Genomic DNA, 21,998 nt, shown 5'->3' with positions numbered 1-21,998 from the left:
GCTATCGTTGGATCTACTATTCATCCATTGAAAATTGTGGATCGTCACCCCTAAAATCGCCCAAATACTTAATTTCCTTTGACATGCACCCACGATCTCGACCTTCACCTACTTGTCCAACTTGATAGATCACTACATTCTAAATCAACGACTGTAATGCCTTCAGAGTTAGTGTTACAATAGTTTGTGTTGGGGTACAAGCTGTTCAATGTTTCTCCCATTGGGACATTTAGGGCAAGATCTACAGGTGCACATCTCCTCCTCCTTTCTCTCTCTCGGCAGGTGAACCTTCCTCTCTTATGGCGATAATCTATCATATATCAACAAAATTTGTGTTAAATCATGATCTTATCTATGGATGATCATATCAAATATTATCTCAAGATCAACCCAAAGGAATTAATTATTATCAAAATCAGAATTGTGTTTAAATACATCAAGCTCCTCCATTATTCACTACTTGGCCATGGCAAGGTGTTTCCTTATGCCGTCTTATGGGGAAGGAAATGCTTACATTATAAGCGGTCTATAGGACCTAAAAATCTAGGGCTCTGATACCAACTATAATAACCCTCTACTAAAGAATAATAACAAATGGGTCACTACTAAAGTATAAGATACGAAAATAAAGATGTAAAAAAATATTATAAAACTCTTATGATAATCAACCTATATTAAATAGTCTGGAACTGGTAAAATTAGTTAAAGTCAAATGCAAATTGATTGTTTCATGACATTTTTCTGTTAACCATGTGCCTACAATTTTGTGATAGGATGTTGAGACATAACTATTGTATGAAGTTAACCTGACTTTCTTCAGTTAGATACGTATCTAGCAATTCTAACACTTCCCATCTATTTTCTATAGAACTCTGATTAATTTTGTTTCTTTTATTCATATTATTATGGCTTCTTGAGACACTGCGTCTTATGTCCTACTTAGGAAATGTATAAATTAGCAGCTGAATTTTGGGCAAAGTTGCGGGTAGAATTGATGACAGCATGTGCATATGTCACTAGTGACAAGCCTAGCACCAATCAACTTTGGCGATTATTTTGGGCAAGCCATCAGGTAGATTCAATTGAGCTTTTCCTTAAAAACTGAGTTTCACCTTAAGTTGAATTATTTATATTTTTATTTATGTTAATTCAATTGAACTTTGTTCAAGAAGTGTATATGCGTTATGTCATTTCTTTTACTTCAAAATTTCCTCCTGCTTTTGTAGCGTTTCTTCAGGCATTTGTGTATGTCTGCCAAGGTTCCTGCTACTGTTAGACTAGCTAAGCAGGCATTATTGGAAGACAAATGTGTTGTCATTGGCCTGCAAAGTACTGGAGAGGCACGCACCGAGGAAGCTGTGACAAAATATGTCTGTTCCATGGCTTTATGTTATTTATTTGTTCTTGTCCCATGCAGATGATATGTTGTACTTTCTAATTTTGATTTTTTTAAATAAAATCTCTCTTGAACAGGGCCTCGAGCTTGATGATTTTGTTTCTGGACCTCGAGAACTATTGCTCAAATTTGTGGAGGAAAATTACCCTTTGCCTGAAAAGCCTGAAACCCTCCCTGGTATGTGTGGCTTGTGTAGTCGCGTTTATATTCTTCTCTTTTCCACTATCGGTTTGTGTTTTATAATTGATTTTTCTTTAGAGGAGGGAAGTGTCAAGGAGCTTCAAAGGAAGAGACACTCAGCAACTCCTGGCATTTCACTAAATGGGAGGTTAAGGAAAGCTGCAAAGTGGAAGCCTCCAAGTGATGTCGAAAGTGATGAAGAATCAGAATGTGGGTTATTTACTAGTCCTTTATGATGGATTTGTTACATTTGTCTTTCTAGTTTGTATTATAACCTAGTATTTCTTGAATAGTTCTCTTTTTATGCATTTATTATATCTGATCTTATTTTTTACTACATTCATATGCCTTGGCTTGAGTTTAGCGTAGAATTTTTTTAAAACACTTTTTTCAGTTATATTTCATTATTAATTGATCTTTGAGAGTCTTTGTTTAGTAATTGGTTCGAATGTTTATGGCCTACCTATCTATGCTATAGAGGGCCCCTTTTTTTTTTTTTTTTTTTTTTTTTTTTTTTTTTTTATAAAAAAAAAGAAGGTTTTCTTTTTGTACATCTATCTCTCATTGATAAGAAACTTTTTTTACCTTAGAAAGATATAATAATTGGGTTAGATGAGATGGCTCATGCAGAGGGAAGTTAGAGAAGACCCTCAATTGACATTAATAAGAACATCATAATTTTACACATAAAATAAACATTAGATAAGTAACAGAATGGCAAGAAAAGTCTTATATGAGCACTTCGGATTGAAAAGATTTTTTTGATCCGTTGGACTTTATTCAAATTAGCTCAGTATTTGAAGATGGAAAGTCTTCCCAGCTTAGTGTTCACCACCTTTTGATGATTTATTAGTTTTTATAACTAGATTTTCTGCTTGCTTCATAGGAAAATTTGGTGATGATTACTACGTTTACTAATGAGATATCTTTTGTCATTCCCCTAGCTTGAGTCTTCTAAGTCTTTTAAATGTTCAAGAGGTGAAGAATTGTTTTATTGAAATTTATCCTTAGTACTGAAATCTAAGAAAGATGTATCATCCTTAGCACTGAAATCTAAGAAAGATGTATCATTCTTCAACTTCTCCAATCATTGACCATAATACACTGAATCCAGATTGTATTGAAGAAAGTGTTCCTAGTCTTTTATCTCCATGCATCAAAAAAGTTGTTTCTTAGAATTGTAGTTGACAAGCATTTGCTGTTTTAGATTCTAATGTTGTTCACACTAAAGGAGTATTTCATTGTTCAATGGGTCCTTTCGCTTCTCCTTCTCACTCACATAGTGTTGATGATTACGATGCTGCATTTGAAGTTAATTTGAGTAGGGTGGAATCTACTTTTAAACTTATGGAAACTATTATGATAATATTGGTGCAAAGATTCTTTTGGTGATGATTTAGTATCACTATTTGAAGAAAGTGACAAAAAAGATTCCTTATTCTCTTCATGCATCAGTACCTAACGAATTTGGTTCTCTTGTTGAAGCTAGTTTTCTCAAAATGCATGAGTTCCTCTTTCAATTCCAAAAGCATTCATTGTTGATGTTTGATTTCTCTATGCATTTGCCGTTTGAGTTAAGTGGTTCTTGCTTGATGTTTTGGGGCTCATTTCTACTTTTCTCTTTGGTGACTGTTATTTTTTGGTTGGGGCTCAGATCTTTGAGACTTTCCTATGTTTTTTTTTTCCAAGGCTTTAGGTTCTCTGGTGTTGTCTTTGGTTCGATTTTCAGATTGTGGTCTTTTGTGTTGAGTTTGATCCTTGAGGCTCTCTCTTTGCTAGTTTCTTTTTGTTCAGTTGTTATTTCTTGTGGTGGGAGTATTTTTTGCCTCTTGTTTTTTTTTCTCTGTGGTCGTTATTTTTGGTGTTCCATTGTGCTCTAATTTTCACTCCGTTGTGGAGTTCGTATCTTTGAGCATTAGGCACTTTTCATTGATTCGATTAAAATTTGTCGCTGAGCTATCAAGTGCAATTCTTCGACCTCTCTTTCCTGTATTTGGTAGATGCTTTGATATTTTTCTATGTCTTCTACGTATGTGCTTTGATGACCTTTTCTTTTGGATGAGAAACATTTTTATTAACAAAAAACCAGAACTACAAATAGAAGAGGGACTACGGACCCCCAAGTGCCAAGGGTGTGCAAAAAGAGGCACCATGGAGGTACTGTAATTACAAAAACAAGGAGAGAGCATACATCAGGAAGAAGCCTACCATCTTTCCAAATTCCACACTAAAACACGCTCAACTTATTTAAATTTTTTTTAGGATGTCTCTCCGCCTAAAGGTTCTCTTAATAGAAAAGCTTCTATATGAAGAAAAAGGGGAAACGTTCTTGTTTCACCAACTTCACAACATTAGGCTGGGATTCTTTCTAAAATCTTGGTTACATTCTTAGTGTAAGACTGCATCAGTGCTCTTGCATCAACACTTAATCTAGCTTGGTCCTATTGCTATGCATGATAATGAGAGTTATGTCCTCATCTGTATCCATATTCTGCAAAAAATCAGTTTTTATGACATTGCATCTTGTTATTGTCGGGACAAAATGCAGAACCATTTCTTGTTCTACATACAACTTTATTATTATTATTATTAATTAATTTTTTATTCAATATATTATTCTTGTAGCTGATTCTGCTCCTGAATCTACCGAGTCAGATGATGAGTTTCAGATATGCGAGATTTGCAATACTGAAGAGGTAAGTTCCTTGAGATAATTTGATCATGTGAGATGACTGTGCAGGGCTTACACTCATTTTTCCAGGGAAGGAAAAAATTACTTCAATGTTCCTGTTGTGAGCACCTTTTTCATCCTGCTTGTCTCGACCCTCCTCTGTTGGAAACAGAAACTGCAGAATGGTCATGTCAGTCTTGCAAGGAAAAGACAGATGAGTATCTTAAAGAAAGAAAAGCTGTTATAGCTGAACTTTTAAAAAGGTTTTGATATTTTATTTGTTTCCCCTATCGTAAATGTGAGGAATCCTTGCACTAATAAAGACTACCAGCAATCCACACATTTTCGTAAGGAAAAAAAAAAAAAAAAAGGTGAGAACTGCTGGTAGTCTTATTAGAGCCGGGAATTCAGTTCTGTACATTTCACCTGAAGTTGCATTTCTGTGTCTACTATCAGGTATGATGCTGCTTCAGATCGTAAGTCTAGTTTGCTCGCAATTATTCGTTCGTTGAATCTTCCAAACAATCCTTTGGATGATATTATTGACCAGGTAAGTGTTTCTTCTTCTTTCTCCTTCAGTAGTATGCACGAGTGAAATTTCTCAATGTTTATGAGTCTGGTTGGGAAATGTTTATTTATAAACTCTCTTTCCATTTTAATTGTGTATTTATTTATTTATTTTTTTCAAAATGACCTGGCCACTTTTTATTGCTTGTTGCATTGAACTTCCAAGATTTCTTGCTAGACTTGGTTAATCATTGCTCTTGCATTTTTTTTTCCTTTCTTTTTTTCTTTGTAATGAAAGCTGGATTGTTTATAAAAATTAAAAAAATCATAGTTCTGGTCACTAAAATTCTTCTCTAACATTGCTGCTCCATAATGGATAAAAGATTATCCATTCTCAGGTTATTATTATTGTTATCATTATTTGATAGGAAGTAGAGCCATTTCATTGCTATAATGAGATTATGGGTAGATGTACCATAATTACAAATAGGTAGAGACATTCTTAGTTCAACTCAAACCTAGGCACCATCAATTTCCACCTTGCATCAACGATCTTGCACCTAACTTCCATTTCTTGGCCAAGGAGTCATGTGACCCATGACTTGCAATATGTGGCCCGCGACTATACAACTTGACACCGCAACTTGTCGTTCGTCTCTGTTCATGCTCACGCTATCTGTTCTACCATTCGAGTCAATCTTTGTGATTCGTTTAGGCCGTCAGTCGCTCATTTTTTTGCCTTTTATAGTTCGGGTTACGTTGTTTGTTTGCGCTTTTTGGTTGGTGTTGTTTGATAGAGTAGTGTTTTTTTCATCTTCTCCTTGTTTATGGAATACATTGTCGTTTATTATAAAATCAAAAAAAAAAAAAAAAAAAAACACGCTAGAAGCTTAAAACTGACAGTCTCCCATTTAGGGTCTTGAAAATAGCCTCTGTACAGGTCATAGGAAGGCACCCATTAATCTTGAAAATAGAAAAATGTTCTTCCAGCAGAATTGAGCGAAAGCACAGGATAAACGGACATTCCTGAAGTCCTCACCATTTTCTGCAAATTATAAGTTGTGCTCAACTTTCCATGGGCTGACTCAAAGGAAAACTTTAATTTTCTTAGGAACTTTGGGCTTCCAAATGGTTTTACTGAAAAGAGGGTTAGTAACTTTTTTTAACTCGTACGATTGTTCATTAGTGAATCCCCAACTACTGCCAAGCTCCCAAATTCTCTTAGCCTCTTGATCACCTATGGCAGGTTGCATTGAGATCTTCTCCACTTCTCTGCAGACATTTTTGGTTGGTAAAGAAAGTAATGCTTAGTCATTTCTATTCCAAAGCTTTAGAACTAAGTTTGATGCACCTTGTATGACTGAGTTTGACGTAATCCTCTTTAGGCTTTGAAGTCAAAATTTATTTGGCTTTGTTCCTAGATCTTCAATAACTGTAGCATTACAATCACATAGTGAATTTTTATTTTCAGACGGTGGCTAAAGTGAATTATTGTTGCTGCACTTGTTGCTTGCTTACCACATTTTTATGCCTGCTTGAAAGTATAGTATATCAGCATAATATGTATGTGCGGAAGTGCCCATGTGTTAACTATATTCGAGACCTATTTTTTCTGAAGTATTCCTCTATTGCAGCTTGGAGGCCCGGATAAAGTCGCTGAAATAACAGGAAGAAGGGGAATGCTTGTAAGGGCCTCCAATGGAAAGGGTGTCACTTACCAGCCACGGAACTCGTGAGATTTCAATTTTGTCCTGTTTCTTTCTAAATTGTCATTTATTGCTCGGTTTACCTTTATTATATAATTAATTTCATGTGTAGGAAAGATGTGACTATGGAGATGGTCAATATGCATGAGAAACAACTGTTTATGGATGGTAAGAAGTTTGTTGCTATCATCTCTGAAGCTGGATCAGCTGGGGTTTCATTGCAGGCTGACAGAAGAGCTGCAAATCAGGTTTCTCTCTGAGGCATACCTGCTTGGAAAGTTTTGATCTTTAGGGGCTAACTGAATTTCTATAGCTCTATCACCAGTGACTGAATTTGTATGGCTAATTAATTGTATTCGATAAGTGTATATATATGTACATATACAATTGATCAATAATGATTCCTCATGGTTTTATGTTCAATTTTTGTTGCTCTTGGCATTTTTCATTACAGAAAAGAAGAGTTCATTTTACTTTAGAACTCCCTTGGAGTGCCGATCGAGCCATTCAACAATTTGGACGAACTCATCGCTCTAATCAAGCTTCAGCACCCGAATACAGGTGCTATTGATACCACTGGTTTGTATGGTTTTCATTTTTTACTTTGTGCCCATGTTTGTTTGATAGTATATTGTAGTGTCCAACTGCCCCTCGTTTCTAAAATACAGTGGCAGTTGTTAAAATCTTCAAGATTGCTTTTATTTTTCCTCTTGAAGTATGAGTAAGCTTATAAATGTTTATTCTAGCCAAAGACTTGAAAAGATGGCTATGATGCTGTGGTTGGACGCCATTGGGGCTTTTTAATTTTTTTTTTTTTTAATTATTAGCTGTTTTTTTTTTTTTTTTTTTTTTTCAAGGTTGGTTAGAGAGGAATAAAAGAATTAGGGTATGTAAAAGTATTGGTAGGAACTATGTTTCCTTTGCTACCATAGAGACTATTATTATTATTATTATTTTTATTATTTTTATTTTTTTTTGCAATCTGTAGTTTAAACAATCATTGGATGCCAAAATGCTACTGGAATGCTTAGAGCGTAACGTGCTCAAATGGAGATTTTTTTGCAAAATTGAACGTATTGAAGAAGTTTCTGAAATGGTTACTTAGCAAGTTTTAAGTGGGATTTGTTGATGATTAAGTTTTGAGGCCTCGCAGTTGAGTCTTAGGCTTCAATGGTGAGTTATGAGGTTAGTCTGTTACGCTGTTCTTATCTAGGGATTCCTTTCAGATTATCAAGACTTCCCTTGAGCAATAAACTTGAAGAGAACGTCTTTCTTGAATTATGTGGTGGGGAAAATCTCACGACTGTCTTCCATGAAATGGGCCTTTTCTTAGGGAAGGATGCTTACTCTGTTTTAGTTTGTGCTGAGTTGGATTTCCAGTTACGTCCTTTCTTTGTTTAGAATTTCTGTTTCAGTGTGTAAAATTATTGACCGATCAATGAGGATTTTTTTTGTTGGAAGGAATTGGTGAGGGGGAAGTCAAGTAGAAGACAATTTCAAAGCCTGTGAAGCTTGGGGATTTAGGCATTGATTACCTGAGAATACATAATGAGATTTTCTTGGGGAAATGGTTATGTCCTTCTTCATGGAGCCTAATGCTTTGTGGTATAGGATCATAGTAAGCTGGTCTGCACCTTTTGAGTGGATTTTGAGGTTTGAGTTGAAGTATTTTTAGCAAAAACCTTTAGCTTGCTGTTTCTTTGGGTTTCCGTTTGTTATTTCAGTTTGTGAACTGTTCAATTGGGGAAGACTCAAAGATCTATTTTTAGGAGGATTGTTCGGTGGGAGGTACCCCCTTTGGCTTTGTTTCTGCAGCTTTCTATCTGACAGACAAGGCATACCGGCCTCTATCTTGCCCTCTTTTGATCGTTCCTTTTCACTTTTTTTTTTGGGTTTTTTGTCGACCCCTTCTTCAGTGGGAGGCAACAGAGATATTCTGGTTTGGGTCCCTGATCCAACAGGGGGCTTTTCATAAAGCTCGTTTCTCCATGTCTTATGTTCCCTTTCTCCTGAGTGCATCTGCATTCTTCTCTATCTAGACGGTAAATATCCCAAGAAAGATAAATTCTGTGCTTGACAAGTTTTTCATGGGAGAGTGAATGCCTAAGACTGTACTGGAAGACATTCTTCCTTTGTGATGTGTTTGCAATGGTTTGTTGGCGGCATGAGGAGTACGTTGATCATTTATTGTGGGGGTTTCCAGTTTGCTAATTTCTTTTGGATCAAGTGTTGTGAGGTTGTTTGAGCTTGCTTTGGTTTGTAGGCCGTTTGTTCATTAGACTTTCTGTAAATACTAGTTTGATCTCATTCTTTTGAATGGTAGTCCGTTTTGTAGTTAGTGCTGGAAATCCTTTCGTAGGCTTGTTTATTGTATGAACTTGTACGTTCTTTCATTTTTCTCAAGTTTGGTTCCATACCAAAAAGACAATGAATGTTCATAGATAATCCCTAGTATTTGTTTACAATTTAATTTTGATAATGTATTTTTTAAAAATACATTCTAATATTGTACAGAATTTTCCAACGGATTATAGGCGTGAGGACTAGTAATCTTCTATGGCAATTGAGTTAAGAACCAAGCATGTAATACAAGAAAAGGAAAGAAATACAAAAGATTTAAAATGAATAAAAAATTATGTATAAAGAGAAGTTGAATGCCGAAAAAATTATTTAGAAGGTCTTGGCCGTCCAGTGCATTCTACTTTATAGCTATGCTTCTGCTCCCCCAGTAATTAATTTAGCATTAATCCACAGCATGGTTTATGACCCCTGTAGCGTTGTTACTTATAAAGAAATTATAGCCTGAGTGGTAATAAAAAAAAGATCAATACTTAAAGACTTTATAATTTGTTTAATATTAGAGAATGAAATACTCCTGCGTGTATATGCGTGTATATATGGAGACTGAGAATTGGATGGTAGATGCCGGTGGATGAATCTTGTGTCGATATTACATTAGTGCCTTTAATTGATATTTCTGTTAGTGTATTTTATCACCATTTCAAGTTAATTTTATTATTATTTTACATCCAAATTGAAAATGTATGATGCATTTAGTGATAGTTTCAATTAAAAAATGGAAATGTATGATGCACGAACATCAGTTGTTTGTAGCAGTTTCGATACAAAATGTTTATTGAGTTTATGTCTGGAGTAACATTTCCCTGGTGAATGGTTTTGTAGGCTGCTTTTTACGAATCTTGGTGGAGAACGCAGGTTTGCATCAATTGTTGCCAAGAGATTAGAATCCCTTGGAGCCTTAACTCAAGGAGATCGAAGGCTAGTTGGATTAGTTTCATAACGTCTTCGTTCAATATTTAATTAAACAGTGCTTAAAGTAGTTCTTTTTCTTGATGGTGTTTGGTTATTCACATGCAGGGCTGGACTGTCGCTAAGTGCTTATAACTATGACAGCGCTTATGGGAAGATGGCCTTGACGGTGATGTATAGAGGAATAATGGAGCAGGTCTCTATTTTATATTTATTTATTATTATTATTTTGCAACCAAGTGTTTTCATTTAAACAGAGTAAATAACACAAATTCACTTTCAGGATGTCTTGCCTGTCGAACCACCGGGGTGCTCATCTGGGAAACCTGATTCAATCCGCGATTTTATTGAGAATGCAAAAGCTGCTCTTAATTCTGTGGGAATAATTAGGGACGCCGTACTTGGTAACTTCTCAATTCAATATGCACTTCTCGTCTCCATCCCACCTTCTAGTGAAAATTTTGTTCTCACAACAAAACAAATAAATTAAAAAATGGAAAGATTCATTTCCGAGAGTTTTACTGTCAAATTCATCTGCATATGGTTAAATATTATGCTATGCTATATAAATTACATTTTTGATCTAGACTTGATTATGATTTCAAGTTACTATTTATGAGTTTAGCGACTGGGAAGGACTCTGGAAAGACCTCTGGTCGTATTGTTGAGTCAGACATGAATGATATTGGACGTTTTCTTAATCGGCTTTTGGGCCTGCCTCCTGAGATTCAAAATAGGTCTGTGATCTATGATTTACTATGATATGCATGTGGACGTTAGAGTTGGATTATATCATTGATGTTGACATCAATGTACAGGATTTTTGAGTTATTTGTCAGCATATTGGATCTCTTAGTTCAGAAAGCACGCGTTGAAGGGAACCTTGATTCTGGAATTGTTGATATGAGAGCCAATGTTATTGAATTACGAGGAAGTCCAAAGGTTTGCTGTATTCATCACCTCGCTGATCACTTATCAGTTTTCTGTCATCGACCAAATTTAATTTTAATTATTTTGCAGACTGTTCATGTTGATCCCGTCTCTGGGGCATCAACTATGCTTTTTACTTTCACTTTGGACCGTGGTGTAACCTGGGAGGTACGTTCTCTAATTTATTTATTACTTCGATTATGATATTTGTTGGATGGACTTTTGAACAATTTGATAGATATCTTTTTTGAATGCTGTATACTCATATTTGCATGTAAATCCACAAAATATGTTGTATAGTATATGCATGTATAGAATAAGAGTACCATTCCAGAAATTGAAGACTAGCAACCAATTCCAAAGACTGAAATGTCCAAGTAGATTGCAATTTTATTTATTTAGAAAAACTCGAATTGGGAAATATCTGAAAACCAGGATAGTTTCAGAAGTTTATGGTACACAATAGGCTAGGTACAAATTGATGGAGATTCCTTGGAAAGATTACTCTTATTTGGTCCTTTTCATGAAGTGTTGCTGTTGGTTAAGAAACATTTAATGCATCGATGGTGGGTTCTTGGGAGTTAATTGATTTAATTCAGTCACATCGGAACGTGGTGGTTAAGGTTCATTCTTGGTGTTTCCTTGCATGATAAGGATGACCTTTTTAATTTTTCCAAAATCCAACCACCTGTTTATGCTTCCTCAGATTTCTATGTTGTATTTAAGGAGCAAGTTGTCTTCTTCATCATTCTTATCGATATGGTTAAAGTTTCTACATTGACAGTTTGTTTCGAAAGAAATCAAATAATTTTCAACAAGAATCCTCTCTAGATCGGTTTGCTAAGGCTCGCTTTAGAGCCTCTTCTTTGTGTGCTCTCACCAACCTCTGTTGGAAATTCTATCCAATATCCATGTCTCATTTGATATGCTCTTATTTTTTTCTATTGTAAATTTGACTTTCCGTATTATTCTCTCCCTTCCAGACTTTGTAACTTTTGAATATTTTCATTTTATCATCATTATTCTAAAACTAAAATTTCATTTCAAATCTCGCTTAAGTAGAATCGATGTGTATGGAAAAACTGTAACTTTGTGCCTAGTATAAGTTTAAAACTAGAGCTACTTGTAGCAGGTAGTCACCCATCAATCCTATGGGTTATGACAAGGGGAACACTAAATCTAGCATAATGTTTCCCCTAAATTCTCCCAGAAAAAAGTGCAATGGAGAAAGATGGGAATATTTTCTTTTGCTTGTTCAATCTTTCACAAGACATACATCTTTGATTTCTTATGTTTCTGTGCGTGTCAGTCTGCGAGCACCATTCTTGATGAGAAGCAAAAGGATGGGATTGGTTCAACCAATGATGGGTTCTATGAATCTAAGAGGGATTGGTTGGGAAGACGCCACTTCATATTAGCATTTGAAAGGTATTATTTTATTGTGTTTGTATACCCTTCAAGTTGCACTTCGATTTTCCTTTGACCAGAAATGACACGACTTCTTTTATACCTTCGTCATTAATATCATCTCTCGATGTTAATGAATTGGATGCTTCTCTTACATTTATCTAACAAATGAAAAAATATGACTAATACCTTCGTTTGGCCAAGCTATCTTTCATAAGCTATACCATGCTATACTATCTTTTTTGATGAAAAATAAAGTTGAGTACAGGACTGATTTTTTTTATAGCTGCCTATGAAAAGAACAATTGGATAATGATCCGATGCAAGTCTATTTAGTTTTCGAATATCAATGTTACTGAATTTTCCAAGTAGACCTTCTAGAGCTAGAACTTTGTCGATTAGTGTCAAGGTGGGTGGAGATTTGATGTTTGACCAAATATAGAGACCATTGCTAAGTGGTAGGTCAATGAGTTCAACTTCTCTTATGAAAGTTTTGAAGTGTCTCATGCCTCTGGTGACTTTTCCACTAGATTTTTCATGTGAACATGCCTCTGATGACTTTTCCACTAGATTTTTCATGTGCCCACCGAGAGATATTGAAGTCACCTGCCAAAAACCAATTCTTTGTCCACATACAATATGGGTCTTGTAAGCCATAAGAAAGGGCTTTCTTCATGTCTACAAAGGCCATAGATCCATGTTATTCAAAAAATTGTAATTGTCGGCCAATGTCATGTGTGATTAAGGTCTATAGATTTTTGGTTACTTTAGTGACGATAAGAGCTAGGTCATTCTACATAATTAAGATCCCCCGATGTTCCTGGACACCCAAAGATGTCCAACCAATATGTCTAGCTCTCCAAAGGGATTTAACCATCCAACAATCAACGGAATTCAATTTTGTTTCTTGAAAAATGACCATAGTGGGATTGTATTTAGGGAGGAAGGATTTGATGAGGGCTCTCTTTCGTCAATCTCCCAAGCCTTTAACATTCCAAGAGATGATAATCTTAGAAGGCCAGCAATCTCTCTAGTCAATTCACTCTGTTTTTTTTTTTTTTTTTTTTTTGTTATAGAAGGCTTCTTTTTCCAGATGGAATAGCCTGATGCACGTGGTGTTCTTTTAGTCATGGTGCCCGAATTTGAGGGTCATTGTTGGTGTGCAGTTCGCCAATATTGGGGAGACTTTTCTGCTCTATTTCATTCTACTTTTCTTAAAAAAGAGTGTCAAGCTCTGTATTCACAAGGATAATCTCGGGCAATGGGAGAGAGAAATTGGGCATACCCATGGTAGGGGATGGGGTGGAGAGGGGAGAGAACTAGATGCATATTCATCATCAGATTCTTGGTGAGAATCGACAATAGAGAATTTTGTTCCGGGGATAAGGTTTTTTGGTTCTTTATAATGGTGGCATGTTTTTCTCGTTGTGGATTTGAATTGTATAGTAGATGGGATTTTGGAGGTTGGTGAAAAGTGGGGTGGGGTTGGTGGCCTTTGGTTTATGTGGTGGAGGTGAGCTTTTAGATGTGGGGGTGGGTTTGTCGAATGGAGGAGCTATGGGTTTATGGTACATGGTCAATGGGGAGGGTATGGGAGCCGGGTTTGGCTTGGGTTGAGTTATTTTTGTACGAGTTGGCCTAGAAAGTTGGGGGAGATCCATGTTAGATGTAAGTGACCTTTATCTTTTTAGGGCTTTGTGATATGGCCACAGTCTCTATGATGTGTAAATTTGGGACTGTTGAGTCTATTGTACTTGAGAAGCTCCTTTAGGTGATGTGCTTTTTTTTTCTCTTAGTATCGTCACCGCAGTAGAGTTCAATCACCAAGTTCGGGATGGACTGATCAAGTTCCAATAGTCTTTTTTTTTTTTTTTAATTTTCTAATTCATTAATTTTACCGTGTTAATCCAATTTTTTTAAAAATTATTGTTTCAGTTTTATTGTGCTTCGATTGGAGCTTCTTTTTGTTTGGATTTACTTTTTCTTATCCTCTAAGAGTTCTTCCTTAAAAAGGGTATATGGCTTGGTTTATATTGCCTTTTAATCATACAAAAAGTGTTTTTAGAACTGATTTATATTGCTTTTTAATAAATCTGATTTGGGAGAACGTTGCAAATAAACTGACCGGCAAGAAGAGTGTCATCAAGTGAGCACGTATTCATCTTCTTTCGATGTTGTGATGCGATTTAATTTTCCCTCTTCGTCTTCGGAGTTATACTTATACATCGTTTCCTATATTTTGCTACTATTTCCTCGTTTAATTTACATGCAATTTGGAATCGAATCTAATTTATTGATTCTCAAAATTTGTCAGTTCAATCCCTGGAATGTATAAAATTGTCCGTCCAGCTATTGGGGAGTCGCTAAGGTATTGAATTAAAATGGTTATTGGCTTCTCTTCATAGATTCTGTTATTTCCTTCTTTTTTTTATTATTTCTTTTTCATTGTTCGATTCTACGACAGGGAAATGTCTCTCTCTGAGTTACGAAGCAAATATCGCAAGACACCATCTTTAGAGAAGGCTCGTAGTGGGTGGGAAGATGAGTATGACATTTCCTCGAAACAGGTAAATATCATTAAAGGGCATTTTCTGGTTAAGTGCCTACTGCCTTAAAGAGCTTTTTCGTGGTTTTTTTTTCTTTAATATTTCTTCAGTTTATTTCTTTAATATTTCTTCAGTTTTTTTTTCTTCAGTTTCTTCAGTTTATTTCTTTAATACCACACTGTTTTTAAAAATTATTCTACTTCTGTTATCATCTTAGATTGGGGATGTCCTGTTGGATCCCTCTTTTAGGTAAGGGGATTCCTAAGCTCCTTGGCGTTTAAGTTACCTTGTTTATGGAAAGAGGTTTGGGTGTCTTCTACTAAGATTTTTTCTTAGAAAATTTAAATTTTTAATTTTGACTTGGTTCCTATTTCCTTCCATGGTCTTGAGGCTTTTCCTCTTGAAGATGTGAGGCATACCCCCAATTTGAATTAATTAAAAACATTATACAAATGTGTGTGTGTGTATATATATATTAGAAGAGAAACATATTTCATTGATGAATGAAAATAAATAAAAATAAATAAAGAAAGAAACCCCCGAACACCAGTAGGTGATTACAATAAAGCTCTCCCATTGGACCAATAAAGAAGACTAGTCACTAAAAGGGGGTTTATTCTTGCACTTATACAAAGTATGAAAAAGAATCATCAAAGTGTAGAAAGAGTCCCTAAAAATACTTGATTAAAAATAAGCCATAAAGTCTTTTGTAGACCCTTGAAAGGATGTCCCTGGAAATCGAATCAAGTAACTTATAGCTGGTGTTTGGTGATGCCAAGGACCAGCGAACAACATCAAGCATAATTTCCCAGTACCAAAAAGCAAAAGTGCAATGTGCACAGAGATGAGAAGGATACTCTGAGTTGGAACAACGTGGTGAGAAGGCAAAATGAGACGACTGTCTTTGTAACCAATCACAGCTGTATTGATTGCTCCATGACTAAGCTCCCAAAGAAGGATTTTAATTTTCTTAGGATAAACATCTTTCCAAATCACCGAATAAAGATTGTCTGCTTAAGGACTAATGTCATGCACAAGATCTCCCATGAGAGACTTAACGGTACAAACTTTAGAAGAATCAAGAGGCCTAACCCTAGAGTCACCTACAGGTGGTAAGATAATTGGCAGCAACCGATTGGAGAGATGAGCCCATTCGTTGACCTCAAATCAGTATGATTGCGCTGAAAAACCAAATTCGAAGCAGCAGCTGAACTATTCCAGACTTGAGCTACAGAAGCATGAGGTCTAGTTGTTAATCGAAAAAGCCTAGGAAAAGCCATAGCAATCTGCCCACAGTTCAACCAAGAATCGTGCGGAAAAAAAAAGTGCAAATACAATTGTCAATTCATTTACTTTCAATTAAGAGGTCCAAGGGTTAAATCCCTCCCAATATTATTATACTAAAAAAAGAAGAATAAAATAAATAAACTTTTTCCGTTTATATCAACTGAACAGGTGCAGCATTTATGTCTTAATGTGTCATATTGCTTGGTGAACAGGTCTTCAGTTTTATCTATTATTTATGTTATATTTCTCTACCATTTCCTCCTATTATTAGTAACATCCGAACTTACCTGTTTCCAGTGCATGCATGGACCGAATTGTAAGCTTGGAAACTTTTGTACGGTTGGCAGGAGAATACAGGAAGTTAATGTTTTGGGTGGCCTTATTCTCCCCGTTTGGGGAACTATTGAAAAAGCCCTTTCTAAACAGGTATGCTCGCTTTAACTTCCGAGTCAAGTATTCATCTCTTGTTAGTAGGTAAAGATATTAATCTGCTTTAATTCAGATAGTAAATCGTATGCTAAAATGGTATGGATGGGCATTGACTCCATTATTAACCTTCTCCAATAAATTCCTTACAGGCACGTCAAAGTCACAAACGCCTTCACGTTGTACGTATAGAAACTACCACAGATAATCAGAGAATCGTTGGGCTATTTGTTCCAAACGCAGCGGTTGAATCAGTACTTCAAGGTATCTCTCAGCTCTCTCATATAATTATGTGTAGTTCACTGTTTCATGCTTAATGTTTGCTCTGTTAAAAAACAGTAGAATTTGAGAAGGGGGAAAGTAGTAATCATTTTCTAATTTGTGAAAAATCTGTCACAGGTTTGGCATGGGTACAAGATATAGATGATTGAAATGATAGTGATTACTGATTACTGTTGATTCCCTGTAATATTTCTACACTGCTCCTACCAAGAAGCTATTGATGAAGGGGTTTGAAGAACTGCTGATTCTATTTTTTTCTGCACCGTGCAATGGAACTGTGCAGTCTCAATAGTTATTTTTTTTTGGGTATATATGATTTGTATATTAGCAATGCTTCGTAGAAGATATAGGAGGGGTGCAGTAGGGGTCAGTGTTTATTATACCTCCTAATCTTGTTTAATCTTCTTTTATGTCTTCATATAGTACATCAAATTACAGTTGGAAATAGAAAACCCCTCCCATTTGCCATTTTGTACAGTTTTTTCCTTTTCTCCTGACTAACAAAAGTTCCATACCTAATATTCCTGAAGAGTAGTTTGTTTGGAAGTGCACAAATTTGCCATAGCATTGAAAAAGGCTCAACATTGGCAGCTTTTATGGTCTTTTCAGATTCACTCATTGTGATCTCTGGCATTTCCACAAACCCATTAGTGTTGGGTCCATGGTCCAATTGGGTGTGGACGATGGATTTGAGATTTTTTTTATTTTTTTTTATTTTTATTTTTATTTTTATTTTTATTTTTTTTTTAATTTTGAGTTTATATTTTGTATCTTATTGTTGGAAAATGTGTCTTTACCTGTTTTTTTGTTATGGTGCATCTATTATTTTGAACCATTTTGAGATGCTTCCTCGAATGGAGTCGTGCATTTATAATATGATTCATAAAATTTAGTTACTATACTTGTGAGTTTCATGAAGTCCAAAATTTATGTAGCAAATACATAATTTACTTATAAAATCTAACCTATCTAATATACGAAAGACCAAATAAAGTCTCGGCAGAATCTTCAAATGATGGGAGGCTTGGTTGTTCACTTAACCATGTTAATCTGTAATGCCAGAAAGCTTACATTTTCCTCTTGGGCTAGGTCATTTTTTCTCTTGGGCTAGGTCATTTTGGGGCAAGCGGATCATTTTGATTCGGAGTTCTTGTAGAGTGGAACCGTGCAGTACCAGACACGAGATAAATCTTCCAACGATAAGCCAATTCATTTGGGATCCTGTAGATTCACTCTTTTTCCTATTCAAAGATCAACCTTTTGTCTCTGTGTTTTCGCATCAAGAATTCTTTGTAGCCGAAGAGATGTCAAAAAGAATTCTTTGTAGCCGAAGAGATGTCAAAAAGAATTCTTTGTAGCCGAAGAGATGTCAAAGGGGCTGCTTGCTTCCCAAACATCGAGGACAAAGCAAATGGTAGTTCAAGTATTAGTGGTTTGTGGAGAATTGGTTGTTTACGAACAAGAGACATCCTTGCTATTTAACTTTAGTCATGGGTTAACCAACTAAAGTACGTTGAATAGCCAAGATTTGCGTGAATAGACCAACACAACATATTGTGCTATTATGTCTATAATATTTTCTCATACAACAATCATGTATTCGATTCAATCAAATCTTTCACACTATGAACAATATATAACTACAAAGCCCTTTAGGAGTGGGTACCCCAAAGACTCATAATTTCATACGCAATAAACATTACCCAACAAAAAGGATACTAATTTTATTTTCCAAAAAAACAAACGCCAAGAAACAAAGTCACTCACTTTCTTCTGCGGTTAATGAAATTGCAATTGACTCGAATTTCGCCTTCATTTTTCCTCACCAGCACTCCAACATTCCCCAATTTCACCATCGACGCCGAAAATTGGCTTTCAAAAAGAAACGGTTGATTTCCCATCAAATCAACAAACGAAGAAGTTCTTTCATCCGATTGCAGCGCTTGATCCGTCGTAAGAAGCCCTAATTTCTTCTGAAGATTCTTGAAGTAAGCAGTATCGAACATTTTCGGAGTCGTTGCGTCGAGAAAAACGAGATCCATATCCTTCTTACACTGCCTTCGAAGTAAATTCAGAAATGGAGGTTTCAGATTCGGGTCGGGTTTCCGGGTCCTGTTGAAGTTGTATAGCCTATCATTGAAGGTGTGGCAGGCGGCTCGGCCGATGGTGTGGGCGCCGGAGAGGGCGACCAAATCGAGGACGTCGAGCCCTAGGTGTTTGAAGTAATCGATCAAAGCGGTGACGTTTTCGCGGCCCTGAGGGACACGTTCTGCTTCGGCAGCGATGGTGATTCTTCCGTCTTTACGGCCAAATGGAACCTCCCAGAAGGGACCTCCGGCGAGAATGGTGGCGTCTCTGGCGGCGGCGGTGAGAATGTCGGAGCAGGAGACGGTTCTAGGGCACTTTCTCTCGAGCTCGGCCTTGATGTCGTCGATTACTCGGAAACCCCTGAGGGTTTTGCTGGCTAAGGCTCTTCTCTCGCTTCTTCGATAGTTCAGTAGAATCGACGCATCGCAACCCTATTATGAATTTACATATCTTCATTAATCTTTATATATAAATCAATTTTAAAATATTAAAACATAAATAAAATTTTATTTATATTTAATTAACTTATTTAACTAAGATTAATTATCTAATTAAATATATTTAGGATATTGTTATTGCATTCATTTAATAATAATTCTTTTTTAAAAAAAAAAACGAATAAAGTAAATATTTAAATAAATTAATATTGATATATTAAATTTAATTAATTAAATATGTTAATATTGATACATTAATATAGAATAAAAGAAAATTGGTGGGTCCTTAGGTATTTAAAAGAACCATTTAAGCGAGGTTTAACCAAAACTTATAAGAGTCAAAATTTAAACTTTTGAATGTTAAAACTATAAATATTAAACTCGTAATTTAATCATAGGTACATATATGGTCAACTCACCCTAACCGCACAATCGTGAAAATGCAAACGAATGAGGGCAGCAGCCAACGTGTAATCCTTATTGACCCAAGCTTGCACTTTGCGATGAATGATGCCTTCAGCGTCTGGACATGTCCGACGATAAAAGGAGTGGGACAATAGAGAGGCCGGTGGCGGCGGTGCACGACTCACCATAGAGGCGGCGGTAATCACCGGTTGAACCCCGAGAGCCGCCGTGACCAAGTGAAGATGGAAGAGGAGGAAGAGGGCAAAAGAAGCCATTGAAGCCATTGATGAATAATGTGATTTTGATTTGGATATGGTTATAAAGAGAGGAAGATGTTCGTGGGAAGCACTAATATTCAAACATTAAGCTTACATGCAAACATGTCTTCTTTATCTTATATTATCATTTCTTCAAATTATTTTATTACAATTTCAACCTTTATTTTTCAATTTTTAAAAGATAAAATATTGAAAAAAAAAACCCTTAATTTTGAACAAATTTAAAAAAATAAATTATAACTTATTAAAAGAACATTTAGTTTTTTTTATTCATTTTTTCTAATGGCTCGAGGTTAATTTTTATTCGGTCATTACGGTTTAAAATTTGACAATTCTAGACCCAATACTCATCTCGAGGTTCTCGAGTAATTGGGCTATTAAAATTTCAACCTCATTAATTTTTTTCCTTCATTTCTCTCGTTGACATGTCATATTGAAAGTTTTTGTGACGTCCCACATTGGTTCGGGAGGAGAACAAACCAAGGGTGTGGAAACCTTCTCCTAGGCATTTTAAAGTCTTGAGGGGAAGCTCGAAAGGGAAAGCCCAAAGAGGATAATATCTGGTAACGGTGGATCTGGGCCGTTACAGTTTTAATATGTTCATATCTTATAAAGTCAACAATCAAAGATTAATATCTCAAATAGATGAAATCCTTCAAGTAAAATAAACCCGACATAAATATATTATATTCATTGAACTATTAAATTTAAAATAAATAAATCAAATAAAAATAAAAAAACATAAAAGAAAATAATAATAAAAGAAAATAGTAAATTTTTTAATTAATTTAATTTTAGGAGAGAAAAAAAAAGAGTGAAAAGAGGAGAATGGTTGGTGAAGACAACCAAACATTCCTCTCTTCATCCCATTTTCTTTTTGTTGTATGGAAATGAATATATTTTTATTTAATATTACATATATAAAAATAAAATAAACTTTTAAATATTTAATTTTTTTTTAAATTCAATTATAGTAATGTATTTTAATTTATGTTAATTTAATATAATTTAGTGAATATAATATTAATTGATTATTCAACTTTTCAAAGTCCAATTACTGAATAAAAAATTAATATATTACGTCATATTTGTTATAGATATTTTTTAAGAAAATTATTAAAAAATGTTTGACCTATGAGAACGGTAAATTAAAGTTAATTTAAAATAATTAATAAATAAGGAAAATGAAATAATTAGGTTGTAAGGGAGCCACAAACCGGCACGGTTTAATTTTTATGTTTAAAATTTTAAAAACTAATTTAAATTATTAATTAATAATTATAATAATCAAAAGAGTCGGTTACAGTCACATGGACTGTCTCACGGTATGCAATAAAAAGCTGACACGTTTACATTTTTTATATTTAAAAAAAATCATATATTTTTTTCAATTCCAAATAAATAGGGGAATATTATTTGGGAAGGATCGTGTAATGTTATTGTAACGTCCACTCGTCTTTCTCCACGTGGAATTTTCCATGTGACGCTAATTAATACAATTGATACGACATGTTTTACTGTCCAATCAATAATTCTCCACATGAGTGAAGTAGTATCGTCTTTTGATGTGTATTGTCTTTCAATGATGGACCAAGTTCTTCACCAGTTATATGAAACTCTGACTATCTGTATTATTCATATCGTCTTCTTTCCAGCTTTAGCTATGGCCACGAACTTAGCCTCAGTAGATGAAAGAACAACACATCCATGGCTTACTCCAACTTGGTTGTATCCTTCAACTGTAGGGTCTCATTAAAATACTCTAGTTTCTCTTCATCAGTCTGCAGTAATGAAGAATCTATCTAGTACGGTTGTGGATAATCTTCTCAAAACGTGCTCAGGTGTCACTTGCTCCATCTCTGGTTCCTCATCGATAGTCTCAGAAGTTTGTTAAGTATCTGCTACAATATCGCTAAGTGATTTTTTTTGCAGCTCAACCTCACCTCCCACTTGCTTCGTTGTTCCGAAACTTTTCTTCTATTTGTCCTTGTACAAGATGTGATGTCCCACATTGGTTGGGGAGGAGAACAAACCACCATTTATAAGGGTATGGAAACCTTCCCCTAGCAGACGCGTTTTAAAGCCTTGAGGGCGAGCCCGAAAGGGAAAGCCCAAAGAGGACAATATCTGCTTGCGACGGTGGACAATATCTGCTTGTGGTAGATCTGGGTCGTTACACAAG

The 21,998-nt window shown here is 35.4% G+C and overlaps 1 protein-coding gene and 1 pseudogene across 3 annotated transcripts in view; one reads left to right on the top strand and one right to left on the bottom strand.

The window, feature by feature from the left end:
* EMB1135 (RING/FYVE/PHD zinc finger superfamily protein) overlaps positions 1-17,079 on the top strand; it is a 33,614-nt gene extending 16,535 nt beyond the window's left edge. For both annotated transcript variants that reach the window (XM_023677101.2, XM_087123953.1), the window contains exons 11-32: positions 944-1,072; positions 1,227-1,370; positions 1,474-1,573; positions 1,655-1,786; positions 4,202-4,272; positions 4,338-4,510; positions 4,704-4,797; positions 6,389-6,486; positions 6,573-6,708; positions 6,915-7,021; positions 9,644-9,739; positions 9,839-9,926; positions 10,014-10,134; positions 10,356-10,467; positions 10,549-10,672; positions 10,751-10,828; positions 11,970-12,088; positions 14,382-14,435; positions 14,532-14,634; positions 16,198-16,326; positions 16,479-16,590; positions 16,726-17,079. In XM_023677101.2, the coding sequence (XP_023532869.2) occupies positions 944-1,072; positions 1,227-1,370; positions 1,474-1,573; positions 1,655-1,786; positions 4,202-4,272; positions 4,338-4,510; positions 4,704-4,797; positions 6,389-6,486; positions 6,573-6,708; positions 6,915-7,021; positions 9,644-9,739; positions 9,839-9,926; positions 10,014-10,134; positions 10,356-10,467; positions 10,549-10,672; positions 10,751-10,828; positions 11,970-12,088; positions 14,382-14,435; positions 14,532-14,634; positions 16,198-16,326; positions 16,479-16,590; positions 16,726-16,757 (2,352 nt within the window). In that variant the 3' untranslated portion in view covers positions 16,758-17,079. The remainder of the gene's footprint in view (positions 1-943; positions 1,073-1,226; positions 1,371-1,473; positions 1,574-1,654; positions 1,787-4,201; positions 4,273-4,337; positions 4,511-4,703; positions 4,798-6,388; positions 6,487-6,572; positions 6,709-6,914; positions 7,022-9,643; positions 9,740-9,838; positions 9,927-10,013; positions 10,135-10,355; positions 10,468-10,548; positions 10,673-10,750; positions 10,829-11,969; positions 12,089-14,381; positions 14,436-14,531; positions 14,635-16,197; positions 16,327-16,478; positions 16,591-16,725) is intronic.
* Positions 17,080-18,184: 1,105 nt separating this feature from the next.
* On the bottom strand, positions 18,185-19,822 carry LOC111795083 (peroxidase 7 pseudogene; annotated as a pseudogene). The gene is made up of 2 exons (XR_015421109.1): positions 19,553-19,822; positions 18,185-19,127 (listed from the first exon to the last, which is right to left on the bottom strand). The product of XR_015421109.1 is annotated as a peroxidase 7 pseudogene (transcript).
* Positions 19,823-21,998: the final 2,176 nt, after the last annotated feature.

This window comes from Cucurbita pepo, chromosome 5, assembly GCF_057944985.1.
Source record: "Cucurbita pepo subsp. pepo isolate OVF chromosome 5, ASM5794498v1, whole genome shotgun sequence".
NCBI classification, from domain to species: Eukaryota; Viridiplantae; Streptophyta; class Magnoliopsida; order Cucurbitales; family Cucurbitaceae; genus Cucurbita; species Cucurbita pepo.
The sequence above is the reverse complement of the archived record's forward strand: the minus strand, read 5'-3'. Positions and strand labels throughout refer to the sequence as shown.